This window comes from Hesperophylax consimilis, chromosome 10, assembly GCF_061612785.1.
Source record: "Hesperophylax consimilis isolate HC1 chromosome 10, BYU_Hcon_1.0, whole genome shotgun sequence".
Taxonomy (NCBI): Eukaryota; Metazoa; Arthropoda; class Insecta; order Trichoptera; family Limnephilidae; genus Hesperophylax; species Hesperophylax consimilis.
Genome location: NC_142845.1, coordinates 15,750,824 through 15,771,994, shown reverse-complemented (window position 1 = coordinate 15,771,994; position 21,171 = coordinate 15,750,824). Strand labels below are relative to the sequence as shown.

Genomic DNA, 21,171 nt, shown 5'->3' with positions numbered 1-21,171 from the left:
ATATTGACCAACTAGTTGACATTTACCCGGCGTTGCTGGGGGTTATAGACATATACCATCGCGTTAAAGTTTAGCCAGCATTAGCAATGTATTATATACATAAACCTTTCGGAAGAAATTCTCTAAATGAGAGTGAAAATTCTATCAGCATCAGTTGCGTAGTTTCGAAGAACTAAGCGCACAAACCGATAGACGCGGATAGCTACTTTATTTTATACTATTTAGAGATTTTGTATGCAGTTTATCTTCGTACACGCAGTTGATGACTTTTATTTTCAATAAATTTGCAGGCTAATCATCATATTTTTTTAAAGTCAGGTAAAATACTGGCATAATACATTTATTCAATAAATATAATATATATAATGATATTTTCCTTGTGATTTGAACGACACAGTCAATTAAAACACAATTGAGTTTCTCTGTAAGGAAAGAAGAGGTTTATTTTGTTAATCTCACAAGATTTACATACAGAAAAGCATTCAGTAACAAAACATTACCTGTAAGGAAAAAAACGACATTTAATGTAATTAATTGTTATGTCAATTCCTTAATCACAATCACGATAGCAATTACCAATTATTGAAATTATTCCCATCAATCTGCCTTGTCACAACCCATAGATTATTTATTATGTCTTAAACCATAGATTACGAAATATCGAGTCGACTGTGTAGGTACTGTGGCGGACATCCAGCCAGTGACAGTCCACGACACACACAGCCACAATGATGAGACAAGCTCGGCATTGCCTTGAAAAAGAAAATTATATTTTTCTTTACATATATATATATAAACCTTCCGGAAGAAATACTCTGAATGATAGTGAAAATCCTATCAAAATCCATTGCGTAGTTTAGAACTATCGTTTTTTTTTTTACAAACAAGCAGATGCTGATAGGGACTTTGTTTTGTACGATTTGATACTCGTATATTCGATTTATGTAGGTACATATGTAAGTTATTATAACTCGTATCGATATGAGAAAAAAAATTGTAAGCATCGGGATCGCAAAAGCAATATCCGGCGTATTTTGCGGGAATTTATCATTTGATATTACCTTTGCCGATAATATTTGAAGCTTGCCAAAAAACAAATTCTAGGTATGAATATTAATAATAAATGCATGGAAATAAAATTACTTCTGGGGCTTAAAACCTTTATACACTATACACAAATACCGGCCATAAAATGTATCGTATTGTCTATAATAATTGGATAGGCTTGTACGAAAGCCCCATAGGATGTAAAAAAATTACATAAAATATTTTATTTTATTTATTTATTTTATTTTAAATGCACATTTACAGTTATACATAACCAATAATAAACATACATTTTATTTTAATTTATTAAGTAATAATAGCGTTTTTGAACTGGTGAATATTAAGTTGGAAAATATCTATATCAGGGGACAGGTAATTTAGTAACATAATCATTTTTCCGAGCGGCATTACTAATGGTAAGTTGGTTCTGCATTTTGGAACGACAAAGGTTCTGTGCCTGCGCGCTCTTGTATAATTGTCGGGGACATAAAACTCAAATTTTTCTATAATATCGGGAATACAGACGTTACCATTTAGAAGTTTATATGCTGTTATCAGCAAAGCAGTTTTCCTTCTATCGGTGAGGCTATTAATACCCAGCATGCCGGACAAAAAGGCTGATGGATATAACCAGGGATAATATCCGAAGTCTCTAAGATATAAATATCTCAGAAACTTCTTTTGTACTTTCTCTATCATTTGAGAGTAAGTTAAATCCATTGGTCCCCATATTACAGAACCACTTTCCAAAATGCTACGTACTAAACTATAGTATAGCACACGAATCGCGGCCGAGCTGCAAAAATGTCTGGAGTTGCTTAGCACAAATCCTAGCATTCTTAAAGCTTTGTTGCATATCGTTTCTATGTGGACGTGAAATGTTAAGTGCGTATCAAATGCAATTCCCAAATCTCTTGAAATAACAATGTGCTGAAGAGATGAATAAGACATTTTGTAGTTATAGTAAATCGTTTTGTTTGCCTTGGTGTAGCACATAATGGAGCATTTCTTAATATTAAACCCTAATTTATTGGTATGACTCCATTCGACGATAGAATTTATATCACTTTGTAGCTGCAAGCAATTTTCCAAAGATTTTATTAAAAGGAATAGTTTCATGTCATCCGCGAATAAGAGAAACTTGGAAAATTTTATGCAATGGTAAATATCATTGATAAATAGCGAGAAAAGTAAGGGTCCAAGATTCGACCCGAATATGTATGTAGCGGTTATGTCACCGCTCCTAGAATCATCAAAATCATAACCAGACGGCATGTGTTAAACAGCCGAGACAGCAATTATTCTTTCGAGACTTCAATAATAATATCGGTATCACCATACGTAGACTGCTGACTTGCATATAGGGTGATACAAACGCCCAGACAATAAACAGAGTCAGCGGTCCTGCGGGTTCGAAGTCCAGACGCTACTCCAACCCGTAGCAGACGAGAACAAAGGAATCGGCAGCTATATAAGCGGTGGAGGACCTAAGTACATCAGTCAGTAGTCAGTAGTCAGTCAGTCATCAATCTGCCGCCAACGATTTACTAATCTCACGAGTGACAACTGGGGGGGCCCCGCGCCCGGACACATACCCGGCATCGCCCGTACCATCATGGACTCTATCGGGACATCATCATAGCGCCTTGTCCAGATCGCCGTCCCTGGCAAGCGCTACTCGGATTACAAGCGCCCTGGTCCCAGCGTCTCTGACCAGCGCTTCTTCCACGCATCATGACCACCACGAGGACACGCAGCATCCTCACTGGTCACACCGCGCCCGTTCAACCGCCTACAAGGTCCACCGCACCTTTGGCCGTCTCGTTAGCACTGGAGTGCCTGAAGACCTACGTTCTTCGCCAGTGCCTGACCTTCATCGAGTCCCGGTCACCAGCGCCCGGCGTCGACTCACTGACCCGCGCTTGACCACCACATCATCGCAGCAACCGGAGTATTCAACATCTCTCCTACATCATCTCCTCGTCACGGCAACTGACTCAATAAATGTATTATCCTGACTCTTAATAAACACTGCAACAACAACATCCATGTCTTACATTGTCTCACTACCAATTCCCATATGTATATTACATTTTTACACGGTTCTGGATATATGCAGATTAGTGTACTTAGTAATTGAATCAGCGTACTGAAGTCCTCTGTGTTGCAGTTCGTATGTCTAAAAAATTAATTGTAGGTTCCGGTTCCGTCTCAAGATGGCGGCCGGTTTAATTGTTTCTTTTGAAAAACATCTATTTTAATTTCATCCGATCGAGCTGAAACTCAGCAGATAGATTCGTTGTCGATGAAAATGCATTCTAGCATCGAGATGACAATCACGTACACACAAGTACATGTACATTTCTCTGAAATCGGATGGCAGTACAGCAGTTCATATACGAAATAAATGTATGTCCTACCCGATCGGCATTTGGGGAGGTTGTTAGCTCGGATGGCTCCAGTTCCTGGGAAGGAAGGTACAATCCCCAGTCAAACAATTTTTTTTTATATATTATAAAGTAAAAAACGTTGGTTATTCGCATTTCTTCAATATAACGGAATGCCCGTCTGAACGGACTTGCCTGAATAGAGTTTGAAAAAAGAATTGTCATTGAAGTTTGACGTTTCTTTGGACGAATTGAGTAAATATATAGTTTATATTTAGGTAGGTCGGTATTTAATTACCTACTCACAAATGTTAAGATTTTGGAGGAAATTTCGGCTTTTGATTTATTAAATAAGAGAAAATTAAAAACATACATCGCAGAATACGTCCATGGTCGATGGGTAAACGTCTCGACTATCAAACCGAAGGTCGCGGGATCAATATCACAATTTATTAATTTAAAATAATATATAGAAAACTTGCGGCACGTTCCAGAGTGGAAGATACTCTCAGTATCGCCCTGGTGTAAGTTGCTTGAAATGGCTTTGGCCGTGTTTGATGACCAGATCTGAATAGACAGGTATTCCCCCACCTTCATATTCCCCATTTCCTTCTCTTCTCCACTACCTTCAGCCTCACAACATACCCCGATTGGGGATGAAATAGTGTTACTGACTTCAGACGGTTGGGAGCAGTTGGGACTCTTGTGCGGTATTCACATAAAAAGAACTACTAGTTATAAATGCACAAAAAAAATAATTCAGGGGCTTAAACGCTGCCATAAACATGTTATTATTAATTTTTCGTATCATATAGGTGAGTATTATGTTCCAAAGCTCTATATTTTCATATGATATAATATATAGATATGTATTTAGGTATCTAGGTAGCATAAAACTACACGGGATATAGATTACATTTTTATTGCATAGCCTTTTTTTGTTTTTGCAATGTTTCCATTGCAAAAACTTTGACTACCTACTACAAAATTTTTTAATATGACACTTTTTGGCGCGTCTATAGGGAAGTAAAACCGACTCTTGAGTAGCAATCGTGGCAAGACGGGACGACGCTCTTGCACGGAACGACGTTTCATTCATGATGAATTTTTAATTTGTGATATATTTCTTAGCGTATATTTTGAAAATGAAATTAAAAAAAAGTTTTATTATCAAAAATATAAAGACTTGTTTACTTTCATTTTCACTTCTTTCAATAAAAATCGGACGGCTGTTGTTTTTCTAATGTTCTAATGTGTAATTGCAAACGTTCCGAGCCAGTGGGACTATGGTATCTCAAATTGGGGTTGCGAGGTTTTAGGTAGATGGGAGGGGAATAAGGTGGATAAGAATAGGAATGAGGAGTGAGAGGGGGCAGTTCCTGGCTATGCAGATCAGATCCAAACACGACAAAAGCCATTTCAAAAAAGCTGGATTGCTGAAAATGTGGTTATAATAGATTTAGAATTATTATATTTTTGTTCTCTTTTACCTATATATTGTAAATATCAATTGATTTTGATTTTTATCTTCTCTTTTACCTATATATTGTAAGTATCAATTGATTTTGATTATGATCTTCTCTTTTATCTATATTGTAATTACTAGAGACCGGATTATATGCATTTGCATATTTGCATATGCAAATGCATATTTAGACCCTTTTCAGCGGTAGTTGCATATTTTAGCAAATAATTTGTGAATTATAGCGACACTATATACGTCAGATAGCAAGGCGCGCGGCCAGCGAAGCTGAGCGAAGAACTGATAACTGATCTTACTGATCGCTACGGCCGGCGGCCGGAGCGGGGGGGAACCTCTCTCATCTTCGCCTGCGCTCGCGCCTACTCGGCTTAATTCGGCTAATTGCCGAAAACAATTCATTCATTTGTATGAGGGATGATTCGATATATTTTTATGGTAATTCAGTGAATTGCGAATTTTGTTTTTGACTGGTCGCACGCGCTGTTCTTTAGAGTTTCGTCTAGTGTTTTGTTTGTTTGCAGGAAGTTGTACATTGTGAAAGTGAACCATGCCCCCTGATAAAAAAAGTGCCCATACGTGGATAGCTGAATATCCTGGAATATTTAAATACGATGGAAAAGTTTTATACTGCCGAGTTTGCGAGAAAAACATTTCTAGCACAAAAAAGTTCCAAATAGACCAGCATGTCAAAACCGCATCATATTGCAGGAGTGCAGAAGAAGGGCCCACGACAACAAGTTTTTACAGTGGCAAGTAGCAGTAACAGTGAAGAAACCTCCAAAGGTAAACAACAAAATCACTTTAGCATGGATCTATGTGAAGCATTTCTTGCAAGCAATATCCCTCTATACAAACTGACAAATCCTGCCTTGAAGGATTTTCTCAGAAAATATTGCATAAATCAAAATATACCGGATGAATCTACTTTACGTAAAAATTACATACCATCAATTTATCTACATGTGCTGGAAGAAATACGCAATGAACTAAAGGATAACATCATATGGATTTCAGCTGACGAAACCACCGACACTTGCGGCCGTTACATTGCAAATTTGATTGTAGGTGCATTAAAACTTGAACCTTCACCTTCCTATTTGGTGGCCTGTAGAGAACTTGAAAAGGCAAATCATTCTACGATCGCCAGATTTGTAAATGAGGGTATAAAAAAATATTTCCTGAATCTTCTGCGGATGAAAATGTGTATGTGTTGCTCTCAGATGCTGCCCCCTATATGATCAAAGCAGGCAAAGCTCTCCCAAGTATTTTATCCCAATTTGATTCATGTGACGTGTTTTGCTCACGGAATTCACAGACTCGCCGAAGAAGTGAGATCCACGTTTGCGAATGTAAATAACCTGATTTCATCAGCAAAGAAAGTGTTTCTTAAGGCGCCTGCTCGTATAAAGGCCTACAAAGAAAAACTGCCAAATATCCCTTTACCTCCTGAGCCAGCAATAACACGTTGGGGTACATGGATCGAAGCTGCGATGTTTTACCATGAACATTATGAAGCCATCAAGGGTGTTATCAATGACTTCGATAGTGCAGAGGCTTTGGCAGTTTTCCAGTGCAAAGAATCGTTTGACGACGCCAGTATTAAAAAAAACCTAGCTATGAGTACCACTCATTTCGCCTACATACCTGCAAGTATAAAAACGCTTGAAACTCATGGATTGGCGTTGAATGCATCTATTCAGGTAATGAAGGAAATTCGCCTTATGAATTCCTCGTTGCCAAAGCTATTCCCGAGTAAACTCAAAGAAAAATTTGAAAACATACTGAATAATAACCCAGGGTTTGAACCTTTGTGCCAAATTGATAACTTCATCGACGGGGCAGGTGAAATTTTGCCCGGAACAATAAGTTCAAAAATCGCACCCAAATTTAAATTCTGTCCAGCCTGTTCTGAACAGTACTTAGTCATTTATGATTTAAGATTTTCACGGCCAAAAGTATTTCTGTTATTTGTTTTTGGGGTGTTATGCCGTGTTGCGCTAACTCCTTCTTTAGCCAACGTTTCGGACAGCATTGCAGTGTCCATCATCAGGGCAGATGTGTTATTTAACACATCTGCCCTGATGATGGACAATAAACATCTGACAAATAACACATCTGCCCTGATGATGGACACTGCAATGCTGTCCGAAACGTTGGCTAAAGAAGGAGTTAGCGCAACACGGCATAACACCCCAAAAACAAATAACAGAAGTACTTAGTCATATACGTTTTTAAAGGTAAATTCTAAATTTTATTGTTAAATACATTTTATAATTGATATTTTCGAAAATATAATTGTTATCCTTGAGAACTAATAGCTTACTAAAATAAAAAAAAAATGTAAAAATACGACTTCCTGTATTATTTCATGTTGCATATTTTGACCCTTTTTATGGATTTTGATGCATATTTTAGCTATTTTTATTGCATATTTGCATGCATATTTTGGGCAATTTTTGTTGCATATAATCCGGTCTCTAGTAATTACCAATTGATTTTGATAATTATATCATCTTTTACCTATATATTGTAAGTTTTAATTGATTTTGACTATTATCTTTTCTTTTACCTATATATTGTAAGTCTCAATTTAACAAATTGACAAACTTAATTATTATAGTAGTTTTCGAATTGATTATGTACTAGATATAAATGTAAAATTTTATAGCAAAATACACAATATACTTATATATAATAGTACAAATAAGTTACGCCTAGTCCTATGCACGTTGGGCCAGCGCATTGGGCCTATGTGTATTTGGGGCATTACATGTATAGATACTTTTTTATTTTTTTTATTTAAAACAATATGTATAACACTTTTTTATTTAACAAAATAGGTAGACCAACAAAGCTGTCACATGCCAGCATGTCTGCAGGATCCACCGAATCAAAATATCTTAAGTATATGTCTATAACATTGTATGATTATGTGTACATGAGTAAGTCTTATTTCTAAGTAGGTACATTTCACAGATTTTATTTTATTGCAGACATTCGCAAAATATATTTCTAACGAGTAATTGTAAATACATAATATATCTAATGCACCTCACTAAAAACAAAGAGTTTGGGAATTTACATTAATTAATTAATTACTTTTTGTTAATCTGTGGATTAACAAAAAGTAATTAAACTGATTTACATTCACTGTGTTTTTAAACAATACGCAGTTAATAATTTGCAGAACCTGAAAGTACATCGTTTAAATATTTTTCTGTGGAAAAAAATCTAACCTTACTGTCAAAAAATAAGACGAAGCGCGATATTTTTTTAATTCAAATCACGGACGAAACAAAACCGCGAAAGACAAAATTAAATGACAAAATTGCGCCACAATGTTAGTGGATTAGAAATTAAACATTATTTCTTAAATTTTTTTCACATTAAACCGCCTATTGATATTATTGACAATAAATCATTTCCGTTGAAATAACATATCAAGCATTTTATTGCTTGCTAAATGCAAGACTGCCAATAAATTGAAAAATTGTGGTACAACAACTGAATTTTTTATCTTCTGAAATTCCTAGTGGCTTAAGAACGCCGGCGCAGATAATCTTAAAAAATAATCTATTTCTTATTGGTAATTACCGTTAACTGGGGTGAAGTGAAACAAATGGGGTGAAGTGCAAACGCCATTGCTGCGTCGGCCGAAGTAATTATCTTTACATATTTTACCCTCTCAATATTGCCCTAGTGAAAGATCACCATTCAGAATCTAAATGTTGCATGGAATTAATGAATGCTTGAATTTATTAAAAAGCATTCGTATTCCTGTTAAAAATGGGACTACAGGCCTTTAACGAATGAATTGACAGATTTCTTAACAAACTATCAGTAAAACACGAATGTGCTATGATATGTGGCTGTCGGTACACGTGTTCTTATATTCATAAAATTCTTATATTGTCGCATTTTATCATTATATTTATCAGGAAAAGCGCAGCTGCATGAACACGTGTTCCGATATATTCTGAGTGGACTAATATTTTATTAAGAAATGGCTTGCAATCATGTTTTTAACAGGATTTTAATAAATCAGTCATTCTCATTTTTCTCTTGTGTAGTACGCACAACGTTCAGCATTCAAAAGCGCCCTAAACATCGGAATAAATTGAGATACTTATTGTATGCATTTAAAAGAATGAATAACGTTGTAGATATAAAAACCATGAAACTTGTCTACAGTGCACTGGTTCATTCATCTCTTTTTAAATTGCCCTAAAATCAATTCTAAAGAGTTTTACCCCATTGCAAAACCAGATTAGCCCAAAGGCATACTACTTTTTTGCCCCTAAAATGTACAACTTAATTACCACTTTTGATGAGACAGTGTTACAGAAAAACATTAACTATTATAAAAAGCACATCAAATCTTGGCTGAAAGGCACAGAAATATATCTAAAATGATTTAAGATTTTCACGGCCAAAAGTATTTTTGCTATTTGTTTTTGGGGTGTTATGCCGTGTTGCGCTAACTCCTTCTTTAGCCAACGTTTCGGACAGCATTGCAGTGTCCATCATCAGGGCAGATGTGTTATTTGAGGTTGTGTAAAAATGTGAGCTTATGTATGAGGTTGTGATACCGTGTTGCCAGCTCCAACCCTCTGAGCTAACATTAACGAATTATTTTTTATTTTTTTTATTTAAAGTGGTTTTCTTCGTTTAGCTCTGGTGTATCCGTCAATTACCGGATACCAAGAACTATTGAGCTTAGCTCCATCGTCTCTATTAATGTTTACGGGATTTTTATGTATTTCAATGGCCTCCGTAATCAGCCGTGCTCTATAAGTTTTGGGTCTCCCCAGGATTTCAGGAACAAATCCAAAGTAATGCCCGGTGTCAATTAAATGCTCGGCAATTGCCGATTTGTCAGGGTGGCCGAGTTTACAGGCTCTGAAGTGTTCTGAAATCCTTTTGGAGATAGTCCGCTCTGTCTGGCCTACATATTGCAGTGGATGAATTTTGCAGTGGCCCCCAAAAAGATACCTGTGGAATCCATCGTATGTGGTGTAGAGACTGCACTACATACAATGATGAAAGTACACAAAATGTCAGAGGTGCAAGCAGAGGACATCCGGCAAGAGACTTGCCATATTTTGAAAAGGGCTGAAATACCCCGCCCCAATATCACGAAACGAGAGTTTGCGGCCCTAAAAGAACTACGCGCCAATGAGGAAATCTTGGTTCTGCCAGCCGATAAAGGAAATGCCACTGTTGTGATTAATACGGCAGACTACACAAAGAAGATGGAAGACCTCTTGTGCGATTCAGGCACCTATAAGAAGATTAAAAACAACCCCACCAACAAGATTGACATAAAGACAAGGGAACTAGTGAAAGCTTCTAGCATCAGGAAAGAGGATTGGCCTAAGCTTTTTGTAAAAGCCTCTAGAACTCCTGCCCTGTACGGTCTCCCGAAAATACATAAAAAGGAAATCCCAATGAGACCGATTGTCAGCGCTATTGGTGCTCCTACATACAAACTTTCCCAATACCTCTCAAGATTACTGCAGATACAAACTGGAAAAACCGAATCTTGGATTAAGGATTCTACAGATCTGATTAGTAAGCTCAAGAAAGTTAAGACTGAGGAAGGAGATATTCTGGTCAGCTTTGACGTCGTGTCACGTCGTGAACTATTTGAGCAATTGGAGGGAGTTGCGATGGGCAGTCCGTTATCGCCAGTACTAGCCAACTTTTTTATGGAGAAGTTTGAAGAAGTGGCACTCGACACAGCTTCGGCTGTCCCTAAAGTATGGTGGCGCTACGTCGACGATGTCTTCGCCATTTGGCCTCATGGAACGGAGAAACTAAACGAATTCCTGGACCATCTTAATTCTCTCCACAGCAAAATTAAATTCACAATGGAACTGGAAAACGAAGATAAAATCCTGCCTTTTCTAGATGTGGAGGTGATACGAAAAAGCGATGGTAGCCTAGGGCATACTGTATATAGGAAACCAACCCATACGAATCGGTACTTACACGCTGATTCGCACCACCACCCAGCGCAGAAGAGAGGACTTATCCATACATTGGTGACCCGAGCGACCAGAATATGTGAAGAACATAAAATCGGAGCGGAACTTACGAAGCTGACCGATGCACTGGAGCGTAACGGCTACCCAGCAAATCAGACAAGGCAAATCATAAGAGCCAAATCTGCACCAAACGAAGACAGAATTGAACAAGAGTCGAAAGGCTGTGCCTTCCTGCCTTATGTGCACAATGTGACAGACAGAATTGCCAGGCTATTGAGAAAGGAAAATATCAAGACTGTCTTCGGAACAACAACAAAGATACAGGACTTACTGAGGTCTGCAAAGACTAAGTTTCCTCTGGAAACAGATGGAGTATATAAACTCAGCTGTTCCGGATGTGACAAGGTCTATGTAGGCCAGACAGAGCGGACTATCTCCAAAAGGATTTCAGAACACTTCAGAGCCTGTAAACTCGGCCACCCTGACAAATCGGCAATTGCCGAGCATTTAATTGACACCGGGCATTACTTTGGATTTGTTCCTGAAATCCTGGGGAGACCCAAAACTTATAGAGCACGGCTGATTACGGAGGCCATTGAAATACATAAAAATCCCGTAAACATTAATAGAGACGATGGAGCTAAGCTCAATAGTTCTTGGTATCCGGTAATTGACGGATACACCAGAGCTAAACGAAGAAAACCACTTTAAATAAAAAAATAAAAAATAATTCGTTAATGTTAGCTCAGAGGGTTGGAGCTGGCAACACGGTATCACAACCTCATACATAAGCTCACATTTTTACACAACCTCAAATAACACATCTGCCCTGATGATGGACACTGCAATGCTGTCCGAAACGTTGGCTAAAGAAGGAGTTAGCGCAACACGGCATAACACCCCAAAAACAAATAGCAAAAAAAAAGAAATATATCTATTTTTTCTTATAAGTCAAAAGTCATCTACAGTAGTACTCAGTGTTATTTTTCATTTCACAAATATCACAATATTTATATTTTTTATTAACAAATTCTTTTTCTTGAAAAACATCAGCATATACCTTATTTTTAAGTCTGGTTTAAAACTTAAAAACCACTAATAATGTCAAATTTTATGTTATTTTTTCTTTTCGTTTCATCCATTGTTTCTACTTTTATAACTTAACTAGCTGACGTGTACCGGCGTTACTGGGGGTTATCCTTAAGAGATAGACATATACCATCACTAACTTTTCTGTAGGCCTTTTAAAGATATACAATTCCGGAGAACATTATTTTGATGTATCTCATAAGGTTTAGCCAGCATTAACAATGTAGTGCCAGAAAAAATGTTTTTACGGCTTCATTATACATATAACATCGACTTTTCTCTAATTTCTATAAATATTATATGCATGTATTACGAGTATATATGTAATCCTTCCGGAAATTTTTGTCTGAATGATAGTGAAATCCTATCAATTTCCCTTCCGTAATTTAGTAGTCAGTTCATTTTCTGCAGCACGGCTTGTACTAATAAAAGATGGCGGTGGTATTACACATAGAACTTAAAAGCTGACCTTATAATTTTTTTCTAGTATTTATTTCTTGCGTTAGCACCCACAACGTGTGCATTTTTGAGTGCTAACGGTAAAACAATTTTGCTTGAAATGGCAAAAGCCGTGTTATTGACCAGATCTAAATAGCCAAGTACTTTCCAACCATCCTCTTCCCCACTCCTTCCCATCCTCTCTCCACAAGCCTCACAACATCCTCACAACCAAATTTGGGGTGCCTTAGTCCCAATGGATTTAGACAGTTGGAAGCAGAAGAATTATTGAGCGGTGTTCACATTAAAAAAAACTATAAAATACAAATATTAGAGGAAGAGAACCACTTCTTTGTCAAATTTGTTTTTACTATGAAAAACAAATAACCAAAGCTATGTTGAATCATTTAAGACCCCGTAGTAAGCGTTCAAAGATGGTTTGAAAGGGAGATATGTAAATACGAATGTTAGAGGGAGCGCGCTAATATAAAAAAAACGATAATAATCGAGCGAAAATAGTGAAAATATTTAATAAAACACGACTCATTTGAAATATACCAAAAATCTCTCGACAAATGCTTTAGTAGAATTTAAAGATACACTGAGAATTTTTTCATGCCTATAACATAATAACAAAACAAAACGTGTTTAAAATAATATTCGGAGCTTACTTTGCGATTTTTTTTATCAAGGGAATTTCATGTAATTAACGTTTCGGCATAAAAAATGTATGGATCTTATTTTAAAAAATAACAATGTTTTTGGTACTTAAAAAATTAAAGATTTAATAAGCGAAAATTGTTATAAATCGGTGGAAATCGGGTATGCGGGGGTAATTCAATTTTTTTTTTTTAATTTTTTCATGCAGGTACGTAAAATCAAAATAACCTCGAAAAGCTATGCACTTCACCCCAGTCGACGGTACCTACCTGATACGCACGTCTATCATATTTTCAGCACTGTTTGTATTTTATTATCATCGTGCATGTTTTTAATAATTGATTGTTTATCTGTGGTGTTATATTGGATATTTATCGATAACAAGATGTACGACTAGTTACGTAAAACTGGTATCATTTTCTAGATTCGATCCTCGATCGAAGACGTTCCGTGTCAGTGAGTGAGTGAGTGTGAATTACTTTAGCTTTTGTGACTATTTCGCAAGGTTCGCTTTATCAGGTGTGTGATTTATTATTAATTTTTCCCGGTTATCGTTATATTGTAATTAGTCGATATATGTCCAAGTTTGTATGCTACGTAATCAATTACTAATCATTCAGGAATCAGAAATCTGGAACCAGATACCAGAACCAGATTCTTCGTGAAACATACATTGATTATCGTGCCTATGCAATGACAAAACATAGATACCGTATGTATCTTTTGAAAAATATATAAAATATTAGCCATATTTTCTTATTGAATAAATGAAATTATTACGATGATATGATGCAGACGATATTACAACGCACAACTTCCACCCAACGTTTGTGACAGCCTTATAGTGTCCATCATCAGGGCAGAAGTCTAACTAACTAACCATCACGCCCTTTCCCGCAGGGGTAGGCAGAGAGGACGGACCGCCAAACTACTCGGTCTTGGCACGCACTTCTTGCCTCATTCACATTCAAACATCGTCTAATACATCCTCTTCTATTATTATGACTATTGACATGGCCCCATGTATCTGATTCACTTGATCGTGCCATGTCTTCCTCAAGCGTCCCCGACTTCTGCTACCATTCACATTCGCATCATATATTCTCCTTACACTCCTTTCTTCGCACATTCGTTCTACATGTCCAAACCATCTAAGTGTCAATTTCTTAATCTTACTCATCACGCTTACATCAGCCTTGCAAATTTGCGGATCTCCGCATTTCTCATGCGATCATACATGGTTTTACACACATACGTCTCAGGGATCTCATTTCTACAGTATTTGGTCTACTTTCATTATTTCTCTGCCAGTTTCATGCCTCACTTCCATACATCAGGGTAGGTACCAGCACTCCATTGTGGCCTGCTAGCTTTGCTTCTTTGGACAGAAGTCTATACTCATAATAAAATATTATAATGTAAAATATTTGAGAATGGAGAACAAATAGAAGAGCACATCATCGTACCTCCTGTATTTCAAAGCCCTAAAGCTACGACAAACAGAAAATAGTTGCGTTAAACAATAAATTTCAGATTGCAAATTTCATGGTGCCATTGGAGAGTTTTTACTGTTTCAAACCAAACAAACATAATAATTGAAAATATGGGAAACCGTGGAAAGTCATATTTTCTGTAAGTGAAATTGTATTTTCAAAACTAGGACAATTCTGAATATACTACAATGCGATCCATAAATTTCGGACTTTGTGCTTTGCTGTTAAAGACAAAACAAATGTTCTGCTACATAGAGAAGTTATGATAACATAGACTCATAAAATAATACTATCTTGTTATTAGTTGTGCTACATAAAATTCAGATTTTCTCTATAATTTGTTTGACGTGATTTCTTATCTAAAAAAATGTAATTATCGATTTAATCCCTAGGTGTGTAAGTACATTCATACTCTCAGCAATTCAATTCCATTGAACATTTGTTCTGCATTGTAAATTTGTAATACCTCCATATTATTTGCTTTATTTACAGTTAATTTTATTATTTGGTTATTCTGCAGTTGCTGACTGGATAAAGCGCCAAGATGGGTGACAAGGCAGTAAGAAAGTAAGTTTTTTTAAATCTTTTTTAAATTAAAAAACTAATAAATATTAACAGCTTGTTCAAATCGAAATTCGCTTAGACGAATGGACTATTTTTCCTTGAAAAAATTCTTTGGGTTTTCAAATTTTTTTTCGTTAAAGCTCTTATCGACGAAGTTAATAGTAAACTGATATTAATTGCATCATCACCGCGTATAAATAACATCTTCTGCTATGATATAATTGACTGATAGTTACAATCAGTGCTTCATTGAAATTGATACTAGTGGAAAATTAATTGATGTCATCTCGATGATGACCTAAAATAACTTGCCTGCATATTGTTATTCAGACCATCAATGCTGAATTGGTCACTAACAATAAGTAATAATTAATAAGAGATTGCTTATATTATTTAAGTTTTTTTTAACCTCTAGATATAACCTTAAAAGGTAGATTCGTTTTTGTTAACCACATACTATCCAAATTTTTTTTTGAATAATTCAATGTAACAATATTTATCATTTGAAAAAAATATAACAATGAAACAAAAAAAAACGAAGTGAAGCTAACTTTTATAATACTTTGTATAATTAAATATGTTTTTAAGTTTCGTGTAAAGTAGTCATTACAATTACAGTTTACTTGATAAAAAACATCTGTAAGTGACTTTAAAAACATTATCTATGTTTGGGTTCACAATTTTTAAGTGCATAATATGTCGATTGCAACCAAAATGTAGAAAAGTCAAAATCTGCTTTCAAAAACAGTATTTTATTTAGAAATAGTCAAAAACAGTGAATTTATCTGGAATCGAATGTAATGCGAAAATATTTCTCTCGCAATCCGCATTTTTACTGTTCGTTGAGAAATACATGTTTTACGATGTTTGAAGAACTATATAAAAAATATACACAAATTTATTGTTCTACAAATTGCAACAGACCCTGTAGCCTTTATCGCGACACATAACAAAATAATGTATTTTTAAACGTCCACCGATGCTTTTAAAAAACCGTGTGCCTTTATTTTCTTTATCTGAACCGGTATCGTACTTGATTGATAAGAAGACATTGCTAAATTATAAGTAAGTACCTACGTCATCATTTTGTTGTCTGCTTACGAATAATGTGTGCACTTCTCCCATAAAATGTCGAAATAATTATTTTAACACGTTTTTATGATTCCTTTTGATTATATTTTATTGGACAAAACAAATCTGTATAAATGTAATTTTTATTTATTAATTATCAACGCCGTAATGTGCTTTTACATAATTTTATATTTTTCACGATTTATTAGTGCATGATACAAAGACAAAAGTTTTAAATATTAACAAAAAAATCTTTAAAAAATTACCAAAAAACGTGGTAGGTATACCTAAACTTGTTTTTAAGTGTATATAATAATATATGATACTAATCAGACAATTCTAATGAAATTAATATTCTTTCGATGAGGAAAACGATTCTGATTCGAATGTGATTTCTAAGGAGGGGTTGTTTCGGAGAATTTGAACAATTCATCAAATTTCAACGCCCATTTTCAAGTTCTGTGAAAGATTTTTCAAGTTCTGTTTTTTTCAGTTTTGTCAATCAACTAGCCTACAATGATATAATAACAGAACTTGAATAGGACTTTCACAGAACCCGAAAATGAACGTTGAAATTTGATGAATTGTTCAAATTCTCCCAAACAACCCGTCCTAACTGAATTTTCCACAGTTTTCATTCTTTTCTCTTCTCTTCCATTCAAAATAACTTTAAACTTTTAAAAATTAAAATCGAAGATTTCAAAATAACCAATTAAACTTAATAATCAAACCAGAGACTTTAGGCGCAGCGACGACAGTTGTAAACTATTCCAAAATTCAAAAAAATCTCCCTAGTTTCGCGTTGCTCGTGTGTGTGTACCTCCATATGCCGTAATGGATTTTTATGCCCGCAACAGTTGCAACCATCGAACAACAATAAGTGCTTTAAGAAAATACTTGGAATACAAAGCATTCAATTATAATTCGAATAAGTAATGTTGCATGCCTAAGATTTAAGTCTGTACAAAATACTGAATATCTTTCGCGAAGAAGTAGAAAGTTAATAATTGCACTATTGGTATTTGAGTAGCTTTTGTCTGTTATAATATGAAAATCAATAAAACTTTATAGATTTTTCACATTTATTCCTGAATGTCATTAGCTCTTATCTAATCAACCAAATTGAATAATAGATCATCTTTGTGATAATAGTATTATCACTCAAAATTCTTATATTAAATTTACGAGTCTATTTTACGCACGAGATATCTGTAGTAATTATTATTATATTTTTTCCGACTTTATTATGTCCGGGATAAATCTGCCCCACAGGAAAAACTAAACCCTTCCACACACTTTTCCACAAATGATCATTTAGTCAATGCACATTATGCAAGTGCATTTTATAAGCATAATAAATACAAAACAATACAAGAACAACACGTCAAATCACCAGAGATCAAATGGAAAAATAATTCACCGACTCCAGATATTTTCATATCAGAGGGTTCGGCTCGGTAGAACTTCTAACTGGACCTATAAAACTTACGTAATGTATTATAACATGTATTTAAAATGACTGATTTTTGCATTTTTATGTATAAATTATCTGGCAGATCTAATACGCCTAAATTTTGAATGAGACAGCTAGGTATAATGCCAGTAATACTCATTTCCTAAATTTGTGTATTTTCTTATTTTTTCAGAAACAAGTTTATGAATATATTTCATTTTGATTTTATTATTATTATATTAAAAATAAAATTTTTGTACAGCACCGTTTTTGTGAAAAATCTCCTCAAGAGCGCTGCACAAATATAACTTCGTAGGCTCCGTTATTTTGTTTACAACGGTTACAGAAAACGTACTTACCTGGCAGGTCGCTTTAAATAAACACAATTTTATCTCCGCAAGGGCGCTGCACAAATATAACTTCGTAGGCTCTGTTATTTTGTTTACAACGGTTACAGAAAACGTACTTACCTGGCAGGTCGCTTTAAATAAACACAATTTTATCTCCGCAAGGGCGCTGCACAAATATAACTTCGTAGGCTCTGTTATTTTGTTTACAACGGTTACAGAAAACGTACTTACCTGGCAGGTCGCTTTAAATAAACACAATTTTATCTCCGCAAGGGCGCTGCACAAATATAACTTCGTAGGCTCTGTTATTTTGTTTACAATGGTTACAGAAAACGTACTTACCTGGCAGGTCGCTTTAAATAAACACAAATATAACTTCGTAGGCTCTGTTATTTTGTTTACAACGGTTACAGAAAACGTACTTACCTGGCAGGTCGCTTTAAATAAACACAAATATAACTTCGTAGGCTCTGTTATTTTGTTTACAACGGTTACAGAAAACGTACTTACCTGGCAGGTCGCTTTAAATAAACACAATTTTATCTCCGCAAGGGCGCTGCACAAATATAACTTCGTAGGCTCTGTTATTTTGTTTACAATGGTTACAGAAAACGTACTTACCTGGCAGGTCGCTTTAAATAAACACAAATATAACTTCGTAGGCTCTGTTATTTTGTTTACAACGGTTACAGAAAACGTACTTACCTGGCAGGTCGCTTTAAATAAACACAAATATAACTTCGTAGGCTCTGTTATTTTGTTTACAACGGTTACAGAAAACGTACTTACCTGGCAGGTCGCTTTAAATAAACACAATTTTATCTCCGCAAGGGCGCTGCACAAATATAACTTCGTAGACTCTGTTATTTTGTTTACAATGGTTACAGAAAACGTACTTACCTGGCAGGTCGCTTTAAATAAACACAATTTTATCGCTTGGAGAAGATTGCACGACTTATTAAAATCGCAAAGAAAACTTACTGATAAAATATTGCTAATCTCTTCAAATTAATCGTAATCCGGTTACAAACGGGATTGCAGGCCCTTAAGGAATGAATTGATAGGTTTCCTGTTAAATTTTTTCATAAAAATCAAATCAAAAATCAAAGACTTATTGTATAACTACAAACGTAATTCAACATAGTTCATGATTAACATTATGTAAGTAAGAAAAACGTAGACTCGTGATAAAATATAGGTTTCCCTAAAATTTATCTAATGAGTTTATGATATTCATTATGTACGTGATAATATTTTGAATATTTTCTAGATTCTTATTTTCCATGAAGTGGTGAATCATTTAAATTTACAGAATTTAAAGTTAATGTTCTTTATACAAATAGAACGGCGTCATATGCGCCTCAAAATTTTTTCCTCATATGGGTGTTTAAAATGCTACCTGGCTATTATAGACTTAGAGGTCTTGTGTTTTCTCGGTAGGGAAAAAATTGCTACCTAAAAACCCTACTAAAATTGCATGTTTTTCCAGTATCACTAGCAACCGATAGCGGCCATTAACTACATACAATATGTCTTTTTGTGTTATGTCGAGATCGGGGGATAAAATATTGGTTTATCTAAATGTCATCTAAATATTATCCTAAATATTATTAAAAGATGAGTTTATGATGGTCATTATGTACGTAAGAACAATGTAAACTCTTATAAATATATGTTTACCTAAACATTATCTTTGAATGACGAAATACAGGTGCATTATGCATATAACATGAAAAAAGTGAGGGGGAAATCAATCTAGTATTTTCTTTTTTACAATCGGACAAATAATTTCTTATTTTTACCGCAACCTTATTATTATATAACTAGCTGACGTGTAACCGGAGTTGCTGGGGATTATCCTTAGGATATATATCATCGCCATAGACATATGAATATTAGTAGACCTGCCCTAAGTGATTAAAAGCGTATTATCCCCACTCCCCATACCGGTTCCATTGGAGCCGGCTGGGCTCGCATATGGCCTCAAGTGAAATTTGAAAACGTGACGTCATCATTCTTGTGCGAACTATGGTCGAGGCATCATCGGTTCATTTTACGAAATAACACGGCAAAATGTTGACTTGTGATATGAAAACTTGTAAAAATAGATGTGAAAAAGAGAATAAACCCAATTGTCGTATTACATTCCATAAGTAAGCATTATTTTACTTTATTTTAAGCTTATTCACACCGTATTATATGGATCAGTTTTAGAAACATATACTATCACATCACAATGTAGCGATTCTCAAGTGTGCTCATCGTTGTTTACTGGGGTTAGTAAATTATGAAACATTTGTAAAAGTGTCTTAACTAAATACTCTGAAACTAACTACGACTCTGCAAACAGAAGAAATTTACTTTGCCAAATTTGGACTTCGCAAATTAGTTCATAACGTGGCGAGTAATTTGCGCTCCCATGTAAAAATGTATATTCATTCAAAAGCAGATTTTACTTTTAAGAACTAAATGGTGATATTATAATGCGAGATGCCTATTTACTGTCAGATTGATTTATTGACGAATCACAGTCAGCCTTACTCCCTTCGTTCTTCAACAGTTGATTTTACCCCTCGCCATTATCTTCTCGTCTATTAATTCCTATGTCTGTGATCATCGCCGACTTTTCTGTAGGCCTTTTTAAGATATACAATTCCGTAGTACATTATTTTTATGTATCTTATAAATGTTTAGCAATCGTTAGCAATGTAAGTGCGCAAAAATATTGTTTTTACGACTTGATTACCAAACATAGACTTTTCTCTACTTTCTATAAATGCATGTATTATATACATCAACCATTCGGAAGAAATTCTCTAAATGATAGTGAAAACTCTATCAACATCAGTTGTGTAGTTTAGAAGAACTAAGCACACAAACAGACAGACGCGGATAGCTACTTTATTTTATACTATTTAGAGATTTTGTAGACAGTTTATGATTGTAATTAATTTTTATTTTCAATAAATTTGCAGGCTGATCATCATAATTTTTTTACAGTCGGGTAAAATACTGGCATAATACATATATTCACATGTTATACTGCAAATCATCATTTTCATTGTTGGTGCATCTAAAATAGCTATATATACAGGGTGTATCGGCACGTACCCGACAAACTTTAACCAGCCATTCCTTAGCATATTTGG

General features: G+C 35.1%; 1 protein-coding gene across 3 annotated transcripts in view; it reads left to right on the top strand.

Annotated features, from left to right (window-relative positions):
• Myo61F (unconventional myosin 61F) overlaps positions 1-21,171 on the top strand; it is a 131,850-nt gene that overhangs the window by 17,863 nt on the left and 92,816 nt on the right. For 2 of the 3 annotated variants that reach the window (XM_089636107.1, XM_089636106.1), the window contains exon 2: positions 15,105-15,151. In XM_089636107.1, coding sequence (XP_089492233.1) covers positions 15,129-15,151 — 23 coding nt within the window. In that variant the 5' untranslated portion in view covers positions 15,105-15,128. Of the gene's footprint in view, positions 1-13,522; positions 13,611-15,104; positions 15,152-21,171 lie in introns of those variants that run through there. The other variant, XM_089636108.1, reaches the window with a different exon arrangement.